This window comes from Pagrus major, chromosome 18 (genome assembly GCF_040436345.1).
Source record: "Pagrus major chromosome 18, Pma_NU_1.0".
Lineage (NCBI taxonomy): Eukaryota > Metazoa > Chordata > Actinopteri > Spariformes > Sparidae > Pagrus > Pagrus major.
Window position 1 is genome coordinate 4,497,920 of NC_133232.1, and position 20,856 is coordinate 4,518,775.

Below are 20,856 nucleotides of genomic sequence, written 5' to 3' on the forward strand. Positions count from 1 at the left end.
CAAAATCAAAACAAAACAACTTCTGACAGAATTCAATAGAATTTATTTCTACTTCAACACATTTAATCAGCCACGCTAGAAAATAAAGTCCATCTCAGAAGAAACGATCCGACACGAAGGAAAGCAGAACTCTGAGCTGAGAACTGAAGAAAAAACAATATCAAATATACCCAATATAATCAATATACATCCATCAATAACCAATCAGTGATGACTCTTTAATTAAACAGCTCTGACATAAGTCTTTAGTTTCTGAGTAAAAATAAATTCAGCAGCAAAGAACCTCCTGATCTGATGATGTCACTGACGTGTGTAATGATGTCAGAGTGACATCAGACGTGTGAAGATGTCAGAGTGACATCAGACATAGAGGGGGTGGTACTGGCGGTGGGTCAGTCTCTTCCTGCAGGTAGGACAGGTGTGTGATGATGTCAGAGCGTCTCTCAGACACTGGCTGCAGAACACGTGACCACATTTAGTGGATACGACCAATCGGCCGCTCTCTACGATCTGTGAAGCAAAGAACAGGCACCCAATCAGAACCGCAGGATTCTACCTGCTGTACAGGTGTGAGACAGGAGTGTGACAGGTGTGTTTGAGTCTCACCTCAGAGTACGAGTCCAGACAGACGGGACAGCTGATCGTCCCCGGTGTCGACCTGAAACACAGAGAGAGACTGGTTTCTAATGTGAGCAGGGATCAGTCTATCACCTGGAGAGGAGTTAAAGATCATGTAAGCAGGGTTCAGGTGGATCAGTCTATCACCTGGAGAGGAGTTAAAGATCATGTAAGCAGGGTTCAGGTGGATCAGTCTATCACCTGGAGAGGAGTTAAAGATCATGTAAGCAGGGTTCAGGTGGATCAGTCTATCACCTGGAGAGGAGTTAAAGATCATGTAAGCAGGGTTCAGGTGGATCAGTCTATCACCTGGAGAGGAGTTAAAGATCATGTAAGCAGGGTTCAGGTGGATCAGTCTATTACCTGGAGGAGCTGTTGGCGTGTAGAGACGACATGATTGCACCATTGAGGACAGGGGGCGTGTCATCGTCTTCATCACTGCTGACGATATAACTCTCACCTGTGGTGACTCTCCTGTTCTGAGGACCTGATGGAGGACACCCACACACACGTTGGACTGTTCCTTTATTTAAACATGTTGACTGTCAACTGAAACTGTGACACAATAAAGTTTTACCTTCATCCACCAGCTGGATCGTCACAGCAGCAGAAGAAGAAGAAGACGACACAAGAAAAAACAACAGAAAAAGAAAACTTAGTTTGAACACACAATGCAACAGCTGATCAGTGTGTGTGTGTGTGTGTGTGTTTACCAGCACTGAGTCGTTATTGGTCAGGTCGACCACAGCAGCTTCTGAGCCCTCACAGGTCAGATCCACCACCTCCTCCACACCTGAACACACACATCATTATTGATCACTGATCAGGTGTGAAGATGCTAATCAATAACAGAGCGCACTGATCAGTACTGACTGTCCTCAGTGTTGTCCATCACATCAATGGTCTCTGTGGGGGGGGCAGAGTCACCATCAGACGTCCTGCTAATGTTAGCTGTCCTGTTAGCCACTCTGCTAGCAGTAGCTGCTCTGTTAGTGTTAGCTGTCCTCCTAGCGTTAGCTCTTCTGCTGGTCTTGGAGTTGGGTCTGGAAACCAGAGGACTTCCTGTGGTCCTCCTCTTCCTCTGAGCCTGAACACACACATCACAACACACACTTATTACATCACAGCAGTGGGTGGGGCTTCATAGAGCTCCTATAATATTTGAAGTGAAATTAATTCAATCAGTTTGAGCCTTCTGCTCATTAATCAATATTTTATTTGACATTCGCTGCATCAATATCTGTCTGCTATTGTGTCAAAGTTTGAAATTCCAGAATCACAACAACACTTCAGATTAATCATAGCTAGCTTAGTGTTAGCCTGCAGCTAGCTTGCCTTTAGCCTGCAGCATCACTTCCAGACTCTTCTCCTGTGTGATGAAGATGATTAGCTGACAAGAGGAAACATGTTGATTTATTTTCTTTTTCAGAGATCCTTTATTGATTTGTTTGTGAAGAGGGTTCACTCTGGACAGATTCTAGAAACTGACCTGAATTCCTGTCTTTTGTTGTTTATTCCTCAATCACTGAAGGCCGGTGTTTGTTTTTGAACTCTGGAATCTTTACTTTTGGTGAATATTATTTGAACTTGTCAAAAGTCACCAGGATTAAGTCAAATACTTCTATCTTCTTAAAGGACTTAAAACCAACGATCTGTTGATCTTTACTGATCGCCATGTGATCGTCTAACAAAGGCAGAGCTGTCAGTGCTGTGTTTAAACTGGTTTGAATCGTGGATTTAGAAAATCGTGACACCCATATTGATGAAACATGATGTCATCAGAATGTCATTGTTCTGTCTCTGCAGTTTTGTCAAAACATCTGAAGAAGAATCTGTGAGATATTTGAGGACTGATCTCAGGTCAGATCCTGACTAAAGTCCTTTATCAGCAGAAAACATCCTGCAAACAGCCGTCTGTTAAAGAGAAGAAGAAGAAGAAGAAGAAGAAAACTTACAGAGCTGCTCATATCACTGAAGACACTGCAGAGGAAACACACACACACACACACACACACACACACACACAGTTAATGAGAAACATCAACAGATGGAAAAAAAACATCAACCCATCTGATGCCTCTGTTAGCATCAACACATCTGATGCCTCTGTTAGCATCAACACATCTGATGCCTCTGTTAGCATCAACACATCTGATGCCTCTGTTAGCATCAACACATCTGATGCCTCTGTTAGCATCAACACATCTGATGCCTCTGTTAGCATCAACACATCTGATGCCTCTGTTAGCATCAACACATCTGATGCCTCTGTTAGCATCAACACATCTGATGCCTCTGTTAGCATCAACACATCTGATGCCTCTGTTAGCATCAACACATCTGATGCCTCTGTTAGCATCAACACACTGATGCCTCTGTTAGCATCAACACATCTGATGCCTCTGTTAGCATCAACACATCTGATGCCTCTGTTAGCATCAACACATCTGATGCCTCTGTTAGCATCAACACATCTGATGCCTCTGTTAGCATCAACACATCTGATGCCTCTGTTAGCATCAACACATCTGATGCCTCTGTTAGCATCAGCACACTGTTTGCATGATATTATTCAAGCTAAACCATTAGCTAGTTAAAGATTCAGTCGTAATAAAAGTTGACAGTTAGCATTTAACACTGACGTTAGCTTTGTTTTCACAGCCGTTAGCATTCAGTTAGCTAGCAGGCGGCTGTAGCAGGTGTTGTGTTAAAATGTGTTCATTCATAGTATGTTTCCTGTCGCGCGGCTCTCGGACGGTTAACGTTGTCTTATAAAATAAATAAAGTTGGATGAGTTCTGGTTGGAGGGGACTGGTTGGAGGTTCGGAGTAACTTCAGCCGAGGTTTCAAAGTTTTGACGGCGAATCAGTTTTAACACAACACCGGTAACAACAGTGTCAGCTGTTAGCATCAGTTAGCAGTCTTCACTCACCGTCTGTGTGTTTTCTCTCCTGTTAGCAGTTAGCAGCGGGGTAGTTCAGTGTCTGCATTAAAGTCCAGATATTTAAACATCACAATAACTGGTCCGTTTACTCCAGAACAGCTGATGCTAATGTTAGCTTCTACCGCCTGTTTCAAGAGCTTCTTCTTCTTCTCGAGCGGAAGTTGGTGACCAGAGTTCAGCATCATTTCCGCCTCCTGCTGTCACATGTTGTGAACTACAGTCTTTAAATCTAATCAGATCTGCTGTGTGTATACTGTGTATATATATATTGTGTATATATACTGTGTATATATACTGTGTGTATATATACTGTGTATATATACTGTGTGTATATGTACTGTGTATATATACTGTGTATATGTACTGTGTGTATATTTGTATTTATTTATTTGAATTTATTAAAGGATAGCCCCTTGAGATGTAGCATCTCATTTTCAAGGGGGTCCCTAGACAGACATATACATAGAACACATGACAACAATACACTACTTTACATTATAGACATACATAACATATGACAAATACAGACATCTCGCTCACCCACTCCCACACACCACCCCTACCCACATAAGTCTAACATACAGAGTAGAGATATTGAATAACAAGGATAAATGATGTGAACATAAAAACATAGTAGAAATAACGAAAATGGAGAAAGAAAGAATAAAAATAAATAAATGAATGAATGAATGAATTAGAAACATGAGCAATTTGTTTTAAGATAGGAGTATAGTGACATCCTGAAACAATGAAATGAGGTAACAGAACCCCAAAAAAGAGGGAGCTCATTCCAATCCGATGGAGCTTTATAATGGAATGACCTTTTACCAACCTCTTTCGAGAATCTGGGAACAAAGAAAAAAGGGAAGTTCATATGTGAGTATGGCGAATTGTATGGAATCATAAGTTCTTTTAAATATGGAGGACAATGGAGATAAACACATTTGAAAAGAAAATGAAGCCAATAAGATTGCCTTCTTGATTTGGGTTGTAACCAGTTCAGTGAATCAAACATAAGACAATGATGTGTTCTAAAAGGACATCTCAAAACAAATCTACATAAGGAATTAAATAATACACTCAAAGATTTAAGATGAGTGTCTGAAGTGTTTTGATAAACAATATCAGCATAGTCAACAAGTGGTAGTATCAGTTGTGAGATTAACCTTTTTCTGACATGAAATGTGAAACAGTTGATTGAATGGTAAAGTGAGGCGAGACAACCATATGCTTTTTTAACAATGTAGTCAATGTGAGGTTTAAAGGTGAGTTCGGGGTCAATCCAAAGTCCAAGATATTTAAATGTGTCAACTTTGTCAACAGGAGATCCATCAGAAAAATAAATATGAAAATCTACTGAGTGGGATCGGAGGTGACGTGTACTGAAAATCATACTGCATGACTTCTTTTTGTTCAATACAAGTTTGTGCTTACAGAACCAGTCTTGAACCATATAAACAGTATATATACTGTGTATATACTGTATACTGTTTGTATACTGTGGATATATATACTATGTATATATATACTGTAGATATACTGTGTATATACTGTGTATATATTGTGTATATATACTGTGTGTATATACTGTGTGTATATGTACTGTGTATATACACTGTGTATATATTGTGTATATATACTGTGTATATACTGTATACTGTTTGTATACTGTGGATATATATATTATGTATATATATACTGTGTATATATTGTGTATATATACTGTGTGTATATACTGTGTGTATATGTACTGTGTATATATACTGTGTATATATTGTGTATATATACTGTGTATATATACTGTGTGTATATACTGTGTATATATACTGTGTGTATATACTGTGTATATATACTGTGTGTATATACTGTGTATATATACTGTGTGTATATACTGTGTATATATACTGTGTGTATATACTGTGTATATATACTGTGTGTATATACTGTGTATATATACTGTGTGTATATACTGTGTATATATACTGTGTATATACTGTGTATATATGTACTGTGTATATACACTGTGTATATATACTGTGTATATATTGTGTATATATACTGTGTGTATATACTGTGTATATATGTACTGTGTATATACACTGTGTATATATACTGTGTGTATATACTGTGTATATATGTACTGTGTATATACACACAGTATATACACAGTATATATACTGTGTGTATATGTACTGTGTATATACACTGTGTATATATAATGTGTGTATATGTACTGTGTATATACACTGTGTATATACACAGTATATATACTGTTTTGTGTCCCTGTGAGTTCTGGTGCCGTGACAGGTGAACTTGGTGTTGAGTGGATGGTGTTCAGGTGTCAGGTGGCATCAACACACCCAACAGAACATTTGATGTAACGAGGTGATTGAAGTGGTGCTGGACCTGTCGCTAGTTTTAATGTGTCCACACTCTCTACTGCGGTACAGTAATAGACTACAAGTATTTAGTTACATGTTGACTGAGTTGGTTCAGAACAAACAGGTCTGAGTCAGATTACATGTTTTCAGTGTTTCTTTACTGTTAACAGAGAGGTGCATCGTGGGACATTCTGTAGTTTTATCATCAGATCAGTGAGTTTCATCTTGTGATTCTGAGTCACTGTGACTCACCGTCACCTGACACAGTCGCTGCTGCTGATTGGCTGCTGTAAATGTCTACAACAACAGACAGATGTCACACCGGAGCAACTTCTGGAAACACATACACACACAGACACACAAACGCAAACGCAAACACAAACACACAGACACAAACACACACACACAGACACACACACACAAACACAGACACACACACACACACACAAACGCAAACACAGACACACAAACACACACACACTGACACACACACACACACAGACACACACACACAAACACAGACACACACACACACACACAAACGCAAACACAGACACACAAACACACACACACTGACACACACACACACACACACACAAACACAGACACACACACACGGACACAGACACACAAACACAAACACACTGACACACACACAGACACACAAACACACACACACAAACACACACAGAGAATATTATAAACATGTTTACAAAACAAATCATCTTAAAATATTCTGTTGTTTGTTTGTTTTGAACTACTTCTATATTTTAATAATGTCTGTCTCTAACATGTTTAATGATTTATTATATATAATTGATTGAGTAAACCAATGAGTTTATTGAGACATAAACACAGTTTATTATATTTTATTATTTAAGATAAATCATTTGAGCCGACGTTTAAAATCTTTACACATTATAATCTGATATTTAACTCATTTATACACTCAACAGAAATATGAATCACGTCAACATGGAAACAGTCAGTTATATTTCTCATCTGTTTACTATCAATTTTAGAGCTAAATTAAATTTAATCAATTCATTAATGTTTAAGCTTCTAAAACTTAAATATTTGTTTTTGTTTGATTGTAAACTTGTCTGTCTGAATGACGTCACGTATAACATGTTATATATTTAGAGTTGAGGCTTCATGACGATGACACAGCGAGTTTTTCTTTGATATGAACTTTATTCCGGTTGAACCTGAGTGGCTGGTGACTCAAAGGGGAAATTCCTCCACTGGAAAGTGCGGAGTCATTCCTCGGCCTCTCATTGGTCGTCTGGGTGGGACTCCGACAGCGGACCAATCGGCCGGTGCGTCAATATTTACTTGTCCTGACGGCGGTGACGTAATGTCCGGAAGTAAACATGAAGCAGACAGAGAGGATTTAAAGCTGCGTCACAAAGTTTCGCACTTTGTCTCAGAGTCTCAAAGCCTCTAAAAGTGTGTGTTTCTGCCCGGAGTCTGGTTCACTTTGTTCCTGTTCAGAGTCCGCAGTGTGCCCGCTGTCTGGAGCGAGATGTCGGTGACGGTTAAAGCCTACCTGCTGGGGAAAGACGAGGCGGTCAAGGAGGTCCGAAGGTTTGCGGTGGACCAAGATGTTTCCAGCAGCTTCGAGTACCTGAGCAGGAAAACAGCCGCAGTGTTTACTAACCTGAAGAACAGCGGCTTCAACATGTACTACAGAGGTAATTATATACAAACACACACACACACACACACACACGTGTATATATATATATATATATATATATATATATATATATGAATAAATCACCAGTTAACCTGAATAACAACGGCTTCAACGTTTTTTTAAGGTAAAACTTTAAATTATTATAAATCTATAAACATATGAACTGCACAGTGAAACTTCCGGTGTTGTACGAGGCCAAAATGACCAAAAATCTTTGAAATGTAAGTTCAGGTGAGCAGACTGACACCTGCTGTGGGCGGGTCCTGTGAGGTGTGCTTCACTGTCATGTAAATGACATATTAGGTCTCTGAACCTGCCAGGTAGCAGCAGCTGTTTGAACACACTGTTTACACTGATTTCACCATTTACACTCAATTTATGAAAGAAGAAACATTTTATTGACGCTAAACATGTCAAATTTTTCAAAGACACTAAAGAGTAACCAGTATAGGCTACTTCTTTGTCCCCGTGGAGAAAGTCCCCAGACTCCCTTAACAAATGTCTCAGTTTAGTGAGTTGTTGAGTTAGGAGACACTTTATAAACTGTAATTATTTGGGCCTTCTGTAAACGACCTGTGATCAGATCACTGTGGACAGACACTAACACCAGGTGTGAACAGAGCCAGAGGGACGATCAGACAGGAAGCAGTTCAAGGTGTTTTCATCCAGTCGTTTTCTGCTGTTTATCTGCATGGAGCACCTCATGTTTTACAACAACAACTCAAACAAAAAACAAACACCTGACGTCATGTCAAACTGGGCTCAGGTGAACTGACTGACACCTGCTGTGGGCGGGTCCTCTGGGCTCAGGTGGGCTCGTTATTTTTCTACTGACACAAAAATGACCAAAAACAATCATAAGTGAAACTTTCTGTCTTGTGATAATTAAACATCTTATAAAACATAAAGATGATGATGACTTTGTGTATGTTTCAGATGAAGATGGCGACCTGGTGGCGTTTTCCTCTGATGATGAACTGATGATGGGTCTGGCCTGCATGAAGGACGACACCTTCCGCGTCTTCATCAAAGGTACAAACACACAAACTCACCTGAACCCCACCTGAGCCTCACCTTCATTACTGATAAAGGAAATAATAAACCGAGGAGGAAACATTTAGTTTCATTTAGAGACAAGCTTTTGTTTTGAAAGATTACAGATTATGAGTGCGTAACTGTTGATAGAACTAGTGAGACGTGGGGCGGTCTGAACACCTGTCACCTGGAAACATTCACACTTGCTTCAAACTGTTTAAATTAAGTTTCATGGAACCCTTTCAGAAAAGAAGGAGCACCGTCGGGACTTTCCTCTTCATGCCTTCCCTCCGTTCACCTTCGGCCTCCATCCTCCTCCACCACCTGGAGCTCCTCAGGTCCCGCCCCCTCATATGGCCCCACCCCCGGCCCTGCACCCCAACGTCACCTGTGATGGCTGTGATGGCGCCGTGGTGGGAACTCGCTTCAAGTGTTCAGTTTGTCCCAACTACGATCTGTGCTCTGCCTGCCAGGCTCGAGGGACGCACACTGAGCACGCTCTGCTGCCCATCTGGCACCCGCTGCAGGTGAGGGGCTGACCACGCCCACCAGTGATGTCACAGTCTGCTGCGCTGGTTGTTTTGAGCCCTGCTGTGTGACTGACAGGATGTTGTGGTGAACTGTTCTTTACTGTCGGCTACAGTGGTTTCCTCGTGGGAAGTGGATGAAGAGGATGAGACACTGCATGTGGAACCAGAACCTGAACCCTTCTCAGAACCAGGACCAAGACCAAGACCAGGACCCGGACCAGACCGGATCCTCCAGACCTGCTGCTGACGGCAGCGCCCCCTCTGGTCAGTGTCAGAAACTGTTTTTATTGAAATTTTCTTCTCAAGTGTTTCGTGACAGTAATTAATAATCAAAAACTGATCAGTGAAAGTTCTGAAGACCTCTCCTCATTACTGACATCATCAGTGACCTTTGACCTCTGTCTGCAGCCTCTCAGGCCAACGTGGACTTCCTGAAGAACATCGGTGAGGGTGTGGCGGCCATGTTGAGCCCACTGGGTGAGTGATGTCACACCTGAGATCAGTGCAGGTTTCTGATTGGCAGTTTGAAATTAGCTGATTAAAAGGGAGGGATGGTATCTTTTCAAAGTAAAGGCGCGATTGCAGGAATTTGTGTTTGCTGTTAGACAGGTGAGGTGAACAGGAAGTGATGTCACGTCTGTGTGCAGGTATTGATGTGGACATTGATGTGGAGCACGAGGGCCACAGGACCAAGGTGACCCCTCCCTCTCAGAGTGGGGGGGTGGAAGAGGACATGGAGACAGGTGGAGCAAGCAGTGAGGGCGGAGCCAGCGAGGGGTCAAAGGTCAGTTCATCATCATGACATGAAGAAACAGTGGAGATATTTAGAGCAGCTCACACCTGTGATTTGTTCAGGTGAGTGTTTCAACATGAACATGAATGTGACAGCAGCCAACATTCATGACATCATCATCCTGATGATCAGGGTTTACCTGCTGAAATCTGATGTGATCTCACCATGGAAACACAGGTGTGAGTTCACAGGTACTTCTGTGTGCTGGTTTAAATCTAACCCTGGCGCTTGGCAGACCAGTGGAACCAGTGAACCTGACCCAGTCTGTGCTCCTCAGGTGTGCAAAGACTCCGATGAGGAGTGGACTCACCTGAGCCCACGAGAGGTCGACCCATCCACTGGAGAGCTGCAATCCCTCCAGCCCGGGGACGAGAACCAGGACCAGGGTCCTCCCTCGGGACAGCAGGGTCCTCCCTCGGGACAGCAGGGTCCTCCCTCGGGACAACAGGGTCCTCCCTCGGGACAGCAGGGTCCTCCCTCGGGACAGCAGGGTCCTCCCTCGGAACAGCAGGGTCCAACAGGTCTGAGGGAGGCAGCTCTGTACCCTCACCTGCCCCAAGGTAAGACCAGCTCCTTACCCTCTGATTGGTTGATTGTGGTGTGTGATGTCACTGCTGACCTCTGACCCCCCCCCACAGAGGCAGACCCTCGCCTGGTGGAGTCTCTGTCTCTCATGCTGTCAATGGGTTTTACTGATGAAGGAGGCTGGTTGACTCGTCTCCTTCAGGCCAAAGACTTTGACATCGGCGCTGCGCTGGACGCCATCCAGTACGCCAAACAGCCCCGCCCACACCAGCCCTGATGTCATCATGATGTCACTGCTGATGTCATCATATCTACTAAACCTATGAAATCTTACCATCATTTATCCTGCAATCAGATGTCCCTGTTGTTTCCTCTAATATGACTTGATAATCTGATCACTGCTATAATCAATATTTTGTCTCATTAATCAATACTTTTACTCATTGATTACTGTCTTTATTGTCTTTATTATTGTTTCTGTTTCTGCTACTCTGAACAATAAAACATAAGGAAGTGAACCTGTTAAACTTGTCGTCTTATTTTGGTGTAAAAATACACAAAGAAGAAGAAAATAAAACTACAATAACAGTTTGTTCTGTATGTTCAGTGTTGTGTACATTCATGAATATGTTCATGTTTACAGTCAGGTTGCTTTGTTTCTTTCCCTCTGATTCACAGTGAATATATCAATATATCATTCAGAGCTGAATTGATCGATTAACTGACCAATTGATTAGTCAGTTTACTTCCTCTCAGCTGTCAGGAAGTCGTCGTCAAAGATGAACTCGTCTCCGCTCTGAAACATGGAGGAAACCGGAAGCAGGGGGCGGGGCCTGGACAGAGAGGCATCCACTGGCTGACTCCACCCACTTACTGGAGGCCCCTCCCCCTCCTCATTCACCTGATTGTCATGATTGAGGAAAGGAGTCCACCTGCTCACCAGACCAGTACTCACACTGGGAGTAATACTTCTCTTTATGGGAGGACTGGTCCGGTTCAGACTGGGAGCACTGGTGCTGTTCAGACTGGGATGACTGGTCCGGTTCAGACTGGGAGCACTGGTGCTGTTCAGACTGGGATGACTGGTCCGGTTCAGACTGGGAGCACTGGTGCAGTTCAGACTGGGATGACTGGTACTGTTCAGACTGGGAGCACTGGTGCAGTTCAGACTGGGAACACTAGTGCGGTTCAGACTGGGATGACTGGTCCGGTTCAGACTGGGAACACTGGTGCGGTTCAGACTGGGATGACTGGTGCGGTTCAGACTGGGAACACTGGTGCAGTTCAGACTGGGATGACTGGTTGTGTCCGAGGGTCTTACTGGTCTCATCAGACTGAAGCAGTTTGACTGCAGACAGAAGAAGTCAGGAAGTTAAAATGAATGTTAACTGTGACATCATCACAATGAACACACCTGTACCTGACTGTACTGTGACATCATCACAATGAACACACCTGTACCTGACTGTACTGTTGACCACAGGATGAAGACCATGGACACTTGACTGAAACCTCAGCTCGCTCTCAAACAGACATTATAATTGATTAATTTACAATAATCATATTGATTCACTGATGAAAAGTTTAGTCTGGTTAAAGTCTGCAAGACGATGTGTGACCTGTTAACACAGCTGAGTCACTGAGCTGTCAGCTTTAACAAATGTTGTTGGTGATGTCAGCATGTTACCTGTTCAGGTGTCCGTCTGTCCTGTTGGCATCCATCTGTCCACACGTCTCTTCTCTTCCTTTTCCTGTCAGAACACAAAGACTTTAAATTAAACATTTGACATTTTTAAAAAGTTAAGCTGAACTGTAAAGACGTGTTTGTGTTCATGTTTCAATCTCTTTCTTCTCTTCCTGGAAAACAAACATTTTTCATGACTCATCGTTAACTTGAGGACAGACGGTTAATACACTGAACACACTGTAAAGTCACCTGTCCGTCTCTACAGGTGTGTTTTACAGAACTCTCTGCTGACTGACAGGTAGGTGGATAAACACTCTCTACAGTCACACCTGTCGATCATGTTGTTGCCATGGAGCTGCTGTCTGTCCATGAAAACATTCTCCTCCTCGTCCTCCTTTGTCTCCACCCCCTCAGGTGTGTCCAGGTATTTGCTCCAGCTGCTCACCTGAGTGTGTGCCACCTGAGACAGTCAGAGGGAAACAGAGCTCTAAGTATGAATAAGTTAATTAATAAGTTAACATCCATCATTAAAACTGAAAAATTAAATTGAGACAACTAGAAGAACAACACATGAGTATGAGCGTGCTCACCTGTTCCTCGGGTTCATCCTCACCGTCTGCCTCCACCTGCGTACTATTAACAAACATCAGAGCCATAAACAGGTGAGAACTGCAAGATAAACAGGTGAGAACAGCTGGACAAACAGGTGAGAACAGCTTGACAAACAGGTGAGAACAGCTGGAGTAAGAGGTGATAACAGCTGGAATAAGAGGTGAGAACAACTGTATAAACAGGTGAGAACAGCTGGAGTAAGAGGTGAGAACAGGAGGATATACAGGTGAGAACAGCTGGATAAAGAGGTGAGAACAGCTGGATAAACAGGTGAGAACAACTGGATAAACAGGTGAGAACAGCTGGATAAACAGGTGAGAACAGCTAAATAAACAGGTGAGAACAGCTGGATAAAGAGGTGTTCTCACTGTACTGTGGGACGGGTTGGTTCCCATAGCGACCAGGTGTGCTGCTCCTGCTCCTCCATCATGGTTCCTCTCATGGCGTTGAGTTTCTGTACGTGGCGTCTGCAGTCAGCCCCAGAGCCCCGCCCAAACTCCTGTCAACCAATCACACACACAGTCCCATTACAGAGCCTCTGACCCCCTGTTGTTACCTGTCGTTCAAACTGAACAGAGTCATATGTTGTTAATAAAAGTATTAAATTATTAGTGAACAGTTGTCTCTGTAATAATAAACCTGCTGTCGAAAACTTTATGATGTCAAAGTGAACATGACCTTTGACCTTTTGGATAAAAAAATGTCATCACTTAATTATTGGGGATGCAATGATACCAAAAATTCACAGTACGATATCATCACAATATCTAAACAAAGAAAAAGAAACAACTGACTTGAATAATGTAATAAAATAACTATATTTTAATAACTAATAATTTAATAATGTCTACAGCATCTAATATTCATATACAATTAGTTTTTACTTTTTACTTGAGGTCCTTCTGCTTTCCTACCATAGTAAAACAAAAGTAGCCACTTGACTGTATAACTGCAGAACAATACAGTGGCCAGTAACAATGGCTCCCTCTGGTTGTCCAGCAGACGACCAGGGCCACGAAAATCTCTTTCAGTGTCACAGACACTTTAATATTTCCTAACTGTGTGTTCAGCGGTTGTCGGGTGTTAATGGCGTTGTGTTTTTCCCGGAGTTGCTTTGAAAAAACAAGCATCCAGCAGCGGAGCTGATGCAGCGGATCGTGAGCTGTAGTGTCCTCGCTGGACACACCGCTGTGCTGTCCCAGCCACAGTGTCTCTGGGCTCGTTAGGTGACGCAAAATTGGACGGGACAGACATCACTGGAGCATCTGTGTAACAGTTGACACAGTCAAGCACTGAGAATGGAACCAACGAAGAAAACCAATCAGAGCAGAGTAGGGCGGGTCTTATGAGACGGAGTCTGTCTTGTTTGTGCAGTATGACTGCGCCCTCTGCTGTTCAAACAGAACAATACAATGACAAGGACACACAGGAGAATACATTCATACTGATTTTTCTTGTGAGATCCAGGAACATTACCAGCAAAATAACCACGTGATAGGTTGGTGGATGTCGTCACATGATATCGCAGCTATTTTTTGTCACGATATCGCAAAATTCAGTATATTGTTACATCCCTAATAATTATTTGAATTCTTGAGAAATGGCCAAAGATGTGTTTTGTGAGGTCACAGTGACCTTTGACTATTTCAGTTCAACCTCGAGTCTGACAAGCTGAGAAACTGGAAAATGAATAATGTTGAATTGCAAGTAATTATTATTTTCTACAAGACTGTGTAAAAACACTTCAGTCAGTTTTCACATCAGTTTTCCAAAACGGCGTCTTTAAATTTGTTCTTTTCAAAACTCAAAGACTTCATTCATTGTCAGAAATGACAAAGAAAAGCAGCAAATCTTCACATTTAAGAAGCTGAACCAGACGTTTATGTTAATGTTTCTGCTTTTAGAATGACTGAAACGGTTCAGTAATTATCAAGGCTGTGATTCTTTTTCTCTGGACCGACTAATTGATTAATTGATTATTAATTGATTTCTGCTCTTATTGTTCATGAAAACAGCAGAAACTTTAGGTCGTGAAACTTTACAGAGTTCAAGTTAAATTCTGACCTTAAGCAGTGACTGTTTCTCTCCACACAGTTTACAGCTCCACCTGTTCACCTTCTTCACCTGAAAGACACAGCACAGGGCAAACACACCGTCATGTAGTCTCGTTAATAACGACAGGTAAATAACATTAAAGATTATAACAACAAGCAATTAATATTAACAAAGAATCAGACAACGCAAAAAACAGAGGACAAAAACACAAAGCTCAGGACTTTTAATTTGAAGAGACAGGGGAAGTACATCCTTTCCTGCTTAAACTTCAGACTGTTTTAAAGAATTTTGTCCTTTTTTACTGATAACTTACATAACATGCCATATAACATGACATGACATATAACATAACATATAACATAACGTGACATATAACATGACATGATGTATAACATAACATGACATATAACATGACATGATGTATAACATAACATGACATATAACATGACATGACATAACATATAACATGACATGACATATAACATGACATATAGCATAATATGACATAACATGACATATAACATGACATAACATGACATATAACATGACATGATATATAACATGACGTGACATAACATGACATATAACATAACATAACATATAGCATAACATGACATATAACATGACATGACATATAACATAACATGACATATAACATCACACGATGTATAACATAACATGACATATAACATAACATGACATGACATAACATAACATGACATATAATATGACATATGGCATAACATGACATATAACATGACATAACATAACATGACATATAACATAACATGACATATAACATGACATATAACATAACATGACATAACATAACATGTTAAACATAACATGACATATAACATAACATGACATGTAACATAACATGACATATAACATGACATATAACATAACATGACATGTAACATGACATATAACATGACATGACATGTAACATGACATATAACATGACATGACATATAACATGACATGATAAATAACATGACATATGACATAACATGACATATAACATGACATATAACATAACATGACATGTAACATGACATATAACATAACATGACATGTAACATGACATATAACATAACATATAATATGACATATAACATAACATGACAAAAGCTCAGAGCATTTTAGTCGCCTTTTTAGCCTGCATACATACATGGATGCAGAACTTCACAACTGCCACTGGACTAGGCTTCATAAACAACTTTGACTATTTTTGGACTGAACAGGACCTGTTTAAAAGTGATGGGTTACATTTTAATAGGAGGGGCACCAACAGGCTGATTCACAATTTCATCAAATTCACTGCATTCAGTCTAAAATGATATTTTTCCCAGTGTCCTAACCTGGCATCCCATAACCCTGTCCCTAACAGTGAGGGTCAAGCTGGTGTTACATCTGTCTCCTCCACTTACTCTCTCACCCATGTCAAATCGGCTGTCAGCCCTGTTTCTGTTGGCACTGCTTCATCTATCTACAATATTCCAGTTTTGGTTTCTCGTCGACCTTATGAATATAATACACATATTTTATACAGTAATACTAATAAATTAATTAAGTCTGCAACCCCTGACTCAGTTTTAACACCTGCATTAACTGTTGGTCCCATCATATCTGTAACTCAAGCGGACTTTATCAAACAAAAAGGTCTGGGGGTTATTCACATGAATGTCCGTAGTCTGGTATCAAAATTAGATTATGTTAAGGTTTGGGCTCAACAAACAAACGCTGATATCTTTGTTGCTCTGAAACTTGGTTGTCTAATATTATTGAGGATGAAGATATTGCAATTGATGGCTATAATGTTTTCAGGACTGAAGGGAAGGTTTCATAAAAGGGGGAGGGATTTCGATTTATGTGAAAAAATGCCTTTCTGTCTCTGTTGTCAAGTCTATATCTAGGCCTAAATGTTTTGAATATTTAGCGCTAAATGTCTGTTTAGGAAACACTGCAAATTGTGAAAATGTATTTCTTATTAGGGCCTATTGTCCACCTTCTGCAAAGTCTGGTGCTATTGAAAAATTACTTAAATTAATATCTGCCCATGAAAAGTCATAAATTCTGTTATTAGACGATCTGAATGTAAACTTTTTAACAGATGTGTCAAATGCTTTGGAAAATCTATGTAACAATTTGAATTTAACACAGTTAATCACTGACCCAACAAGGCCTAACATAAATAATCCTGAGCGTGGTTCTCTTTTAGACCTTATTTTAACTCATAGGCCTCATAAGCTTAAAGCTAGGGGTGTTCTTCCTCTTGATTTCAGTGACCACTGTCCCATGCATTAGGGACACTAGACTACTGAAATCTCAAGCTCGAATAATTGTTAAAAGAAATTTTAAACATTTTGTAGATCAAGCCTTCTTGCATAACTTATATCTCAATGACATCTCGTGCTCTGCTTCTATCCCTGACCCTCATATTTCTCTAGATCACTTCATTAGAGCCTTTAACTCTGTCACGGACAAGCATGCCCCTTTTAAGAAACTTAGAGTAAAAAATAGAAGCAATTCCTGGTTCACCTCAGATATCTCAAAGATGCTATGGGTCAGAGATACTGCCTGGAGCAAAGCACGTGCCTCTGGCTTGAGATCTGATTGGCAGGATTTTCACCGACTGCGCAACCAGTATCTTGCCATGATTCATAAGGCCAAAGCATCTTATTAACCTTGTGTGACACTGATCCTAAAAAGTCTACCGGGGCTGATCAGTTGGATCCACAACTTTAACTATTAGCTGCTCCTTTTATAACTGATGCTTTGACGCATATTTTTAATTTAACTTTAATAACTGGAAGTATTCCAACTGTGTGGAAAACTGCATTTGTTTCTCCACTGCACAAAGGTGGTCCCTGTGGACGACTTAAATAATTATCGCCCAATCTCTAAGCTGCCTTGTTTGGCTAAAATATTAGAGCGGTTTGTTAATAGTCAATTGAAATTTTTTTTATCTACTTTTAATATTTTAAATCTTCATCAGTCTGGCTATAGATCTGCACACAACACTTTGACAGCAACAACTAAAGTTGTAAACGATATAGTCCATGCTTTAGATAATAAACTGGTCTGTGCTGCTCTTTTTGTTGACCTATCTAAGACATTTGACACAGTAGATCACTCGTTACTTTCAAAGTGCCTTGAAAACATTGGTTTTGACAGGAAATCCCTTAATTGGTTCAAAAACTATTTATCGGATAGATTTCAAGCCATGTTAGCTGATGGTTATCAATCAAATTTTTTAAGTGTTTTAAAAGGGGTTCCTCAAGGATCTGTAGTGTAATATAACCATATAATCACAAGTAAGTAGTTAGTGGTTAATGACAACTGGTAACAAGTACTGAGATGTTAAAGAATCTAATCAAAATGTGAATGAATCATAAATGAATGGTTAAAACATGTATTGCTCTGCACTAGTTGATTGAACATGCACCTATTGATTGAACTGATGATTAAACTACTTAATTATGTTAACTTGGAGTGAAATATAACCACATGTAACCAAATATAACACACTTTTATTATTATTATTTTTAAAAGAAATGCAGTCAGTAGAACATATCATGAGAGTTAGAGTAAAAAAAAAAAAACGTCTCACAGCCGCAGCACAGTGGAGGCACAGATAGTACAAGGCCATGAAGTGGCAACACAGTAGATAAGATGTGCAGGGGAAGTCCAGGATAGCAGCTGCAAAGGGACTTCAAAGCGTATGCCCAGTGTGGAGGTTGTCTCAACCAATGTTGGCATGGGTGGGCACCAGGGATGGAAATTAACTTTTTTGTCCACCTGCCACTGTGGCTGGTAAATTCTAAAATCTACCAGCCACTCGCCATTTTTATATTTAAGCGTTGATGTGTACAGTACAATGCCTAGAAACAAATTTTTCTTGTACAAGACATGCACATAGTATTTCCCAATCAGTACTTGTTACCAGAGTTGATTATTCAGTAATTATGTGATACCAATGAATAATTACAGGGGTAAAACTATCCAAGGGTCATCTACTAGGTCGTGAAATAACAGGAAATGAAGTCTGAATAGACAAAGTGGTTCAAAATGAAGGTTAGATGGTTAGAAATCTATATCAATATCTCCCTGCAACTACAGGAATTTACAGTAAGCCTACTTCAACTTATTTCATATGTTCAACTGCAAATTGCATCATTAGGTGATTAGAAGGTTAGTAATATATAGCAATATCTACTTGCAACTATAGAATTTACTGTACTTCATTATTCCCTATGTTCAACCGTACTGGACCCACACAAAGAAAGTGGAAATTGTCCAAGTCCTTACCACAGTACAGAACAATTACCCATTAACCTCAATGTCCCAAATCCAAATGTTGCACTATAACTGCATATGAAAAACGATACAAAAGGATCTACCATGTTAAATTAGGTTTATTTAACATTTAATTTCTTTTCATTAACAGTACAGTGAATTTGGTCAATATCACTGTGTCACTGTGCAGTCACTTTTCGGCAGGGCCTGCCGAAAAGTGACTGCACCCTGTAACTCTGGATTGGGAGGGGTTACATTCTCTGTCTTTTCAGCATTAATAGTAGAGGAAACCAGGTGCATGTACAGTGAATTTGGTCAATATCACTCCTTGCGATCCAGAGTTACAGGGTGCAGTCACTTTTCGGCATGGGTGCATGGGTACAGGGTGCAGTCACTTTTCCATCACTCATAAAGAACATGTTCATCATGTCAGTGTTCAGTTGATTCCTACAGCTCTCATGTTTCTGTCATCAATGAGTGCAACACAAACTACTTTGTCACAAAAACATTCATGAAGTTTGGTTCAATCATTTCATTTATTATAGGTCTTCTGAACATGTGATCATAAATATACAGACTAATTCTAATATTTGGTTAAATGTCTCTCGGCCATTTTCACCTCAGTCAGGTGCTTTTGATCTCCATCCACAAGCTTCTGGTCGTCCTCTGGATGAAGTTTTAACTGCTCCTCTTGACAGAATCGGTGAAGTTGAACTAAATGAGTTGTCTTCCTGGCACAGACTTGTTTGTTCAGCACAGTCCACATGTTCTCAATGGGGTTCAAGTCAGTTTTCTCTCAGCAGCAGGTGATAGTTGGTTGTACAGTTGATCTTGGGACCTGTAACTACTTTGAAATGGCTCCAAGTGACTTTCCTGACTTGTTCAAATGAATAATGAGCTCTTTCAGATCAATGCTGAGCTCCTTTCACTTACCCATTGTAGTGTTTGTGTCTGAGTCTAATGGCTGTATCAAACAAGTCCTATTAAAATGATCAGCTGTTATCAATCAGAATCAGTCAGAAGAAGTTAAGATGCTACAAAGAACATTTGATTCACAACTTTCTATAATCACCTGAACTGATAGTTCAACTTACTGTCTGTATATTTATGATCACATGTTCAGAAGACCTATAATAAATGAAATGATTGAATTTTAATTTTTAAAGAAACAGTGACGTCACTGTCACGGAGCACCGATTCACCGACAGCTGTTAGCCTTTTAGCCTAGCAATTAGCTCAGAACTTAGCGTGTTAGCCTGGCTGTTAGCCTTTAGCCTATAATTGAGTTTATTTCCGGGTTTTTTGTTACCTGTTGAACCTGGAAGGTCTGACAGGAGAAGCACCTGACGACGTGAAACTCCTGAACCATGACGGCTCTCAGACGGCTCCGGCTCAGCTTCTGTTCCTTCGGTCCACTTTCCCGGCCGGGTCTGTTTGAACGGCCGTGACGTCACACGGTACGTCACAGTTGTATGGGAGGAGAGCGCCTCCTGCGGGCCGGAGGACAACCGGCACTGAGTGTGTTTATGAAACATTAAATATGTTTTCTCTGCGGGTTCATATGAATTATTACATTAAAATAAAATGTATTAAAAAACGGTGACGTAATCAGATGTTTTAATATCCATCAATATTTCAACGTTTAGTTGAATTAAAGAAAAGAGAAAGTTTGAAG

At 40.5% G+C, this 20,856-nt stretch overlaps 3 protein-coding genes across 3 annotated transcripts; 1 reads left to right on the forward strand and 2 right to left on the reverse strand.

The window, feature by feature from the left end:
• Positions 1-20: 20 nt before the first annotated feature.
• Positions 21-3,730, reverse strand: rnf4 (ring finger protein 4). Its single transcript, XM_073486281.1, has 8 exons — positions 3,551-3,730; positions 2,574-2,598; positions 1,492-1,705; positions 1,332-1,411; positions 1,196-1,208; positions 982-1,105; positions 607-658; positions 21-510 (listed from the first exon to the last, which is right to left on the reverse strand). The coding sequence occupies exons 2-8, from the start codon at positions 2,583-2,585 to the stop codon at positions 361-363; spliced, it is 645 nt and encodes a 214-aa protein (XP_073342382.1). The 5' UTR covers positions 2,586-2,598; positions 3,551-3,730; the 3' UTR covers positions 21-360.
• A 3,413-nt stretch (positions 3,731-7,143) lies between these two features.
• On the forward strand, positions 7,144-11,052 carry sqstm1 (sequestosome 1). Its single transcript, XM_073486796.1, has 8 exons — positions 7,144-7,637; positions 8,579-8,674; positions 8,924-9,204; positions 9,321-9,471; positions 9,616-9,684; positions 9,855-9,991; positions 10,278-10,560; positions 10,639-11,052. Exons 1-8 carry the CDS (start codon positions 7,469-7,471, stop codon positions 10,800-10,802), a joined length of 1,350 nt encoding a protein of 449 aa, XP_073342897.1. The 5' UTR covers positions 7,144-7,468; the 3' UTR covers positions 10,803-11,052.
• On the reverse strand, positions 10,960-20,608 carry mrnip (MRN complex interacting protein). The gene is made up of 7 exons (XM_073486797.1): positions 20,491-20,608; positions 14,889-14,948; positions 13,193-13,323; positions 12,803-12,845; positions 12,542-12,672; positions 12,213-12,276; positions 10,960-11,873 (listed from the first exon to the last, which is right to left on the reverse strand). Exons 1-7 carry the CDS (start codon positions 20,548-20,550, stop codon positions 11,268-11,270), a joined length of 1,095 nt encoding a protein of 364 aa, XP_073342898.1. The 5' UTR covers positions 20,551-20,608; the 3' UTR covers positions 10,960-11,267.
• Between the last annotated feature and the right edge of the window lie 248 nt (positions 20,609-20,856).

Bases quoted from the DNA above. Each gene is read 5' to 3' on its own strand.
- mrnip (XM_073486797.1), bottom strand. From the start codon at position 20,550: ATGGTTCAGGAGTTTCACGTCGTCAGGTGCTTCTCCTGTCAGACCTTC. The intron at 13,324-14,888 runs GTCAGAATTTAA...ATTGGTTGACAG, and splicing joins AGAAACAGTCACTGCTTAAG to GAGTTTGGGCGGGGCTCTGG. The intron at 12,277-12,541 runs GTGTGACTGTAG...GTGTTCTGACAG, and splicing joins GGCAACAACATGATCGACAG to GAAAAGGAAGAGAAGAGACG.
- rnf4 (XM_073486281.1), bottom strand. The intron at 659-981 runs GTAATAGACTGA...TCTGTGTTTCAG, and splicing joins CACGCCAACAGCTCCTCCAG to GTCGACACCGGGGACGATCA. The intron at 511-606 runs GTGAGACTCAAA...TTTGCTTCACAG, and splicing joins GTCTGGACTCGTACTCTGAG to ATCGTAGAGAGCGGCCGATT.
- sqstm1 (XM_073486796.1), top strand. From the start codon at position 7,469: ATGTCGGTGACGGTTAAAGCCTACCTGCTGGGGAAAGACGAGGCGGTC. The intron at 9,205-9,320 runs GTGAGGGGCTGA...TGTCGGCTACAG, and splicing joins CCATCTGGCACCCGCTGCAG to TGGTTTCCTCGTGGGAAGTG. The intron at 9,992-10,277 runs GTCAGTTCATCA...TGTGCTCCTCAG, and splicing joins GAGCCAGCGAGGGGTCAAAG to GTGTGCAAAGACTCCGATGA.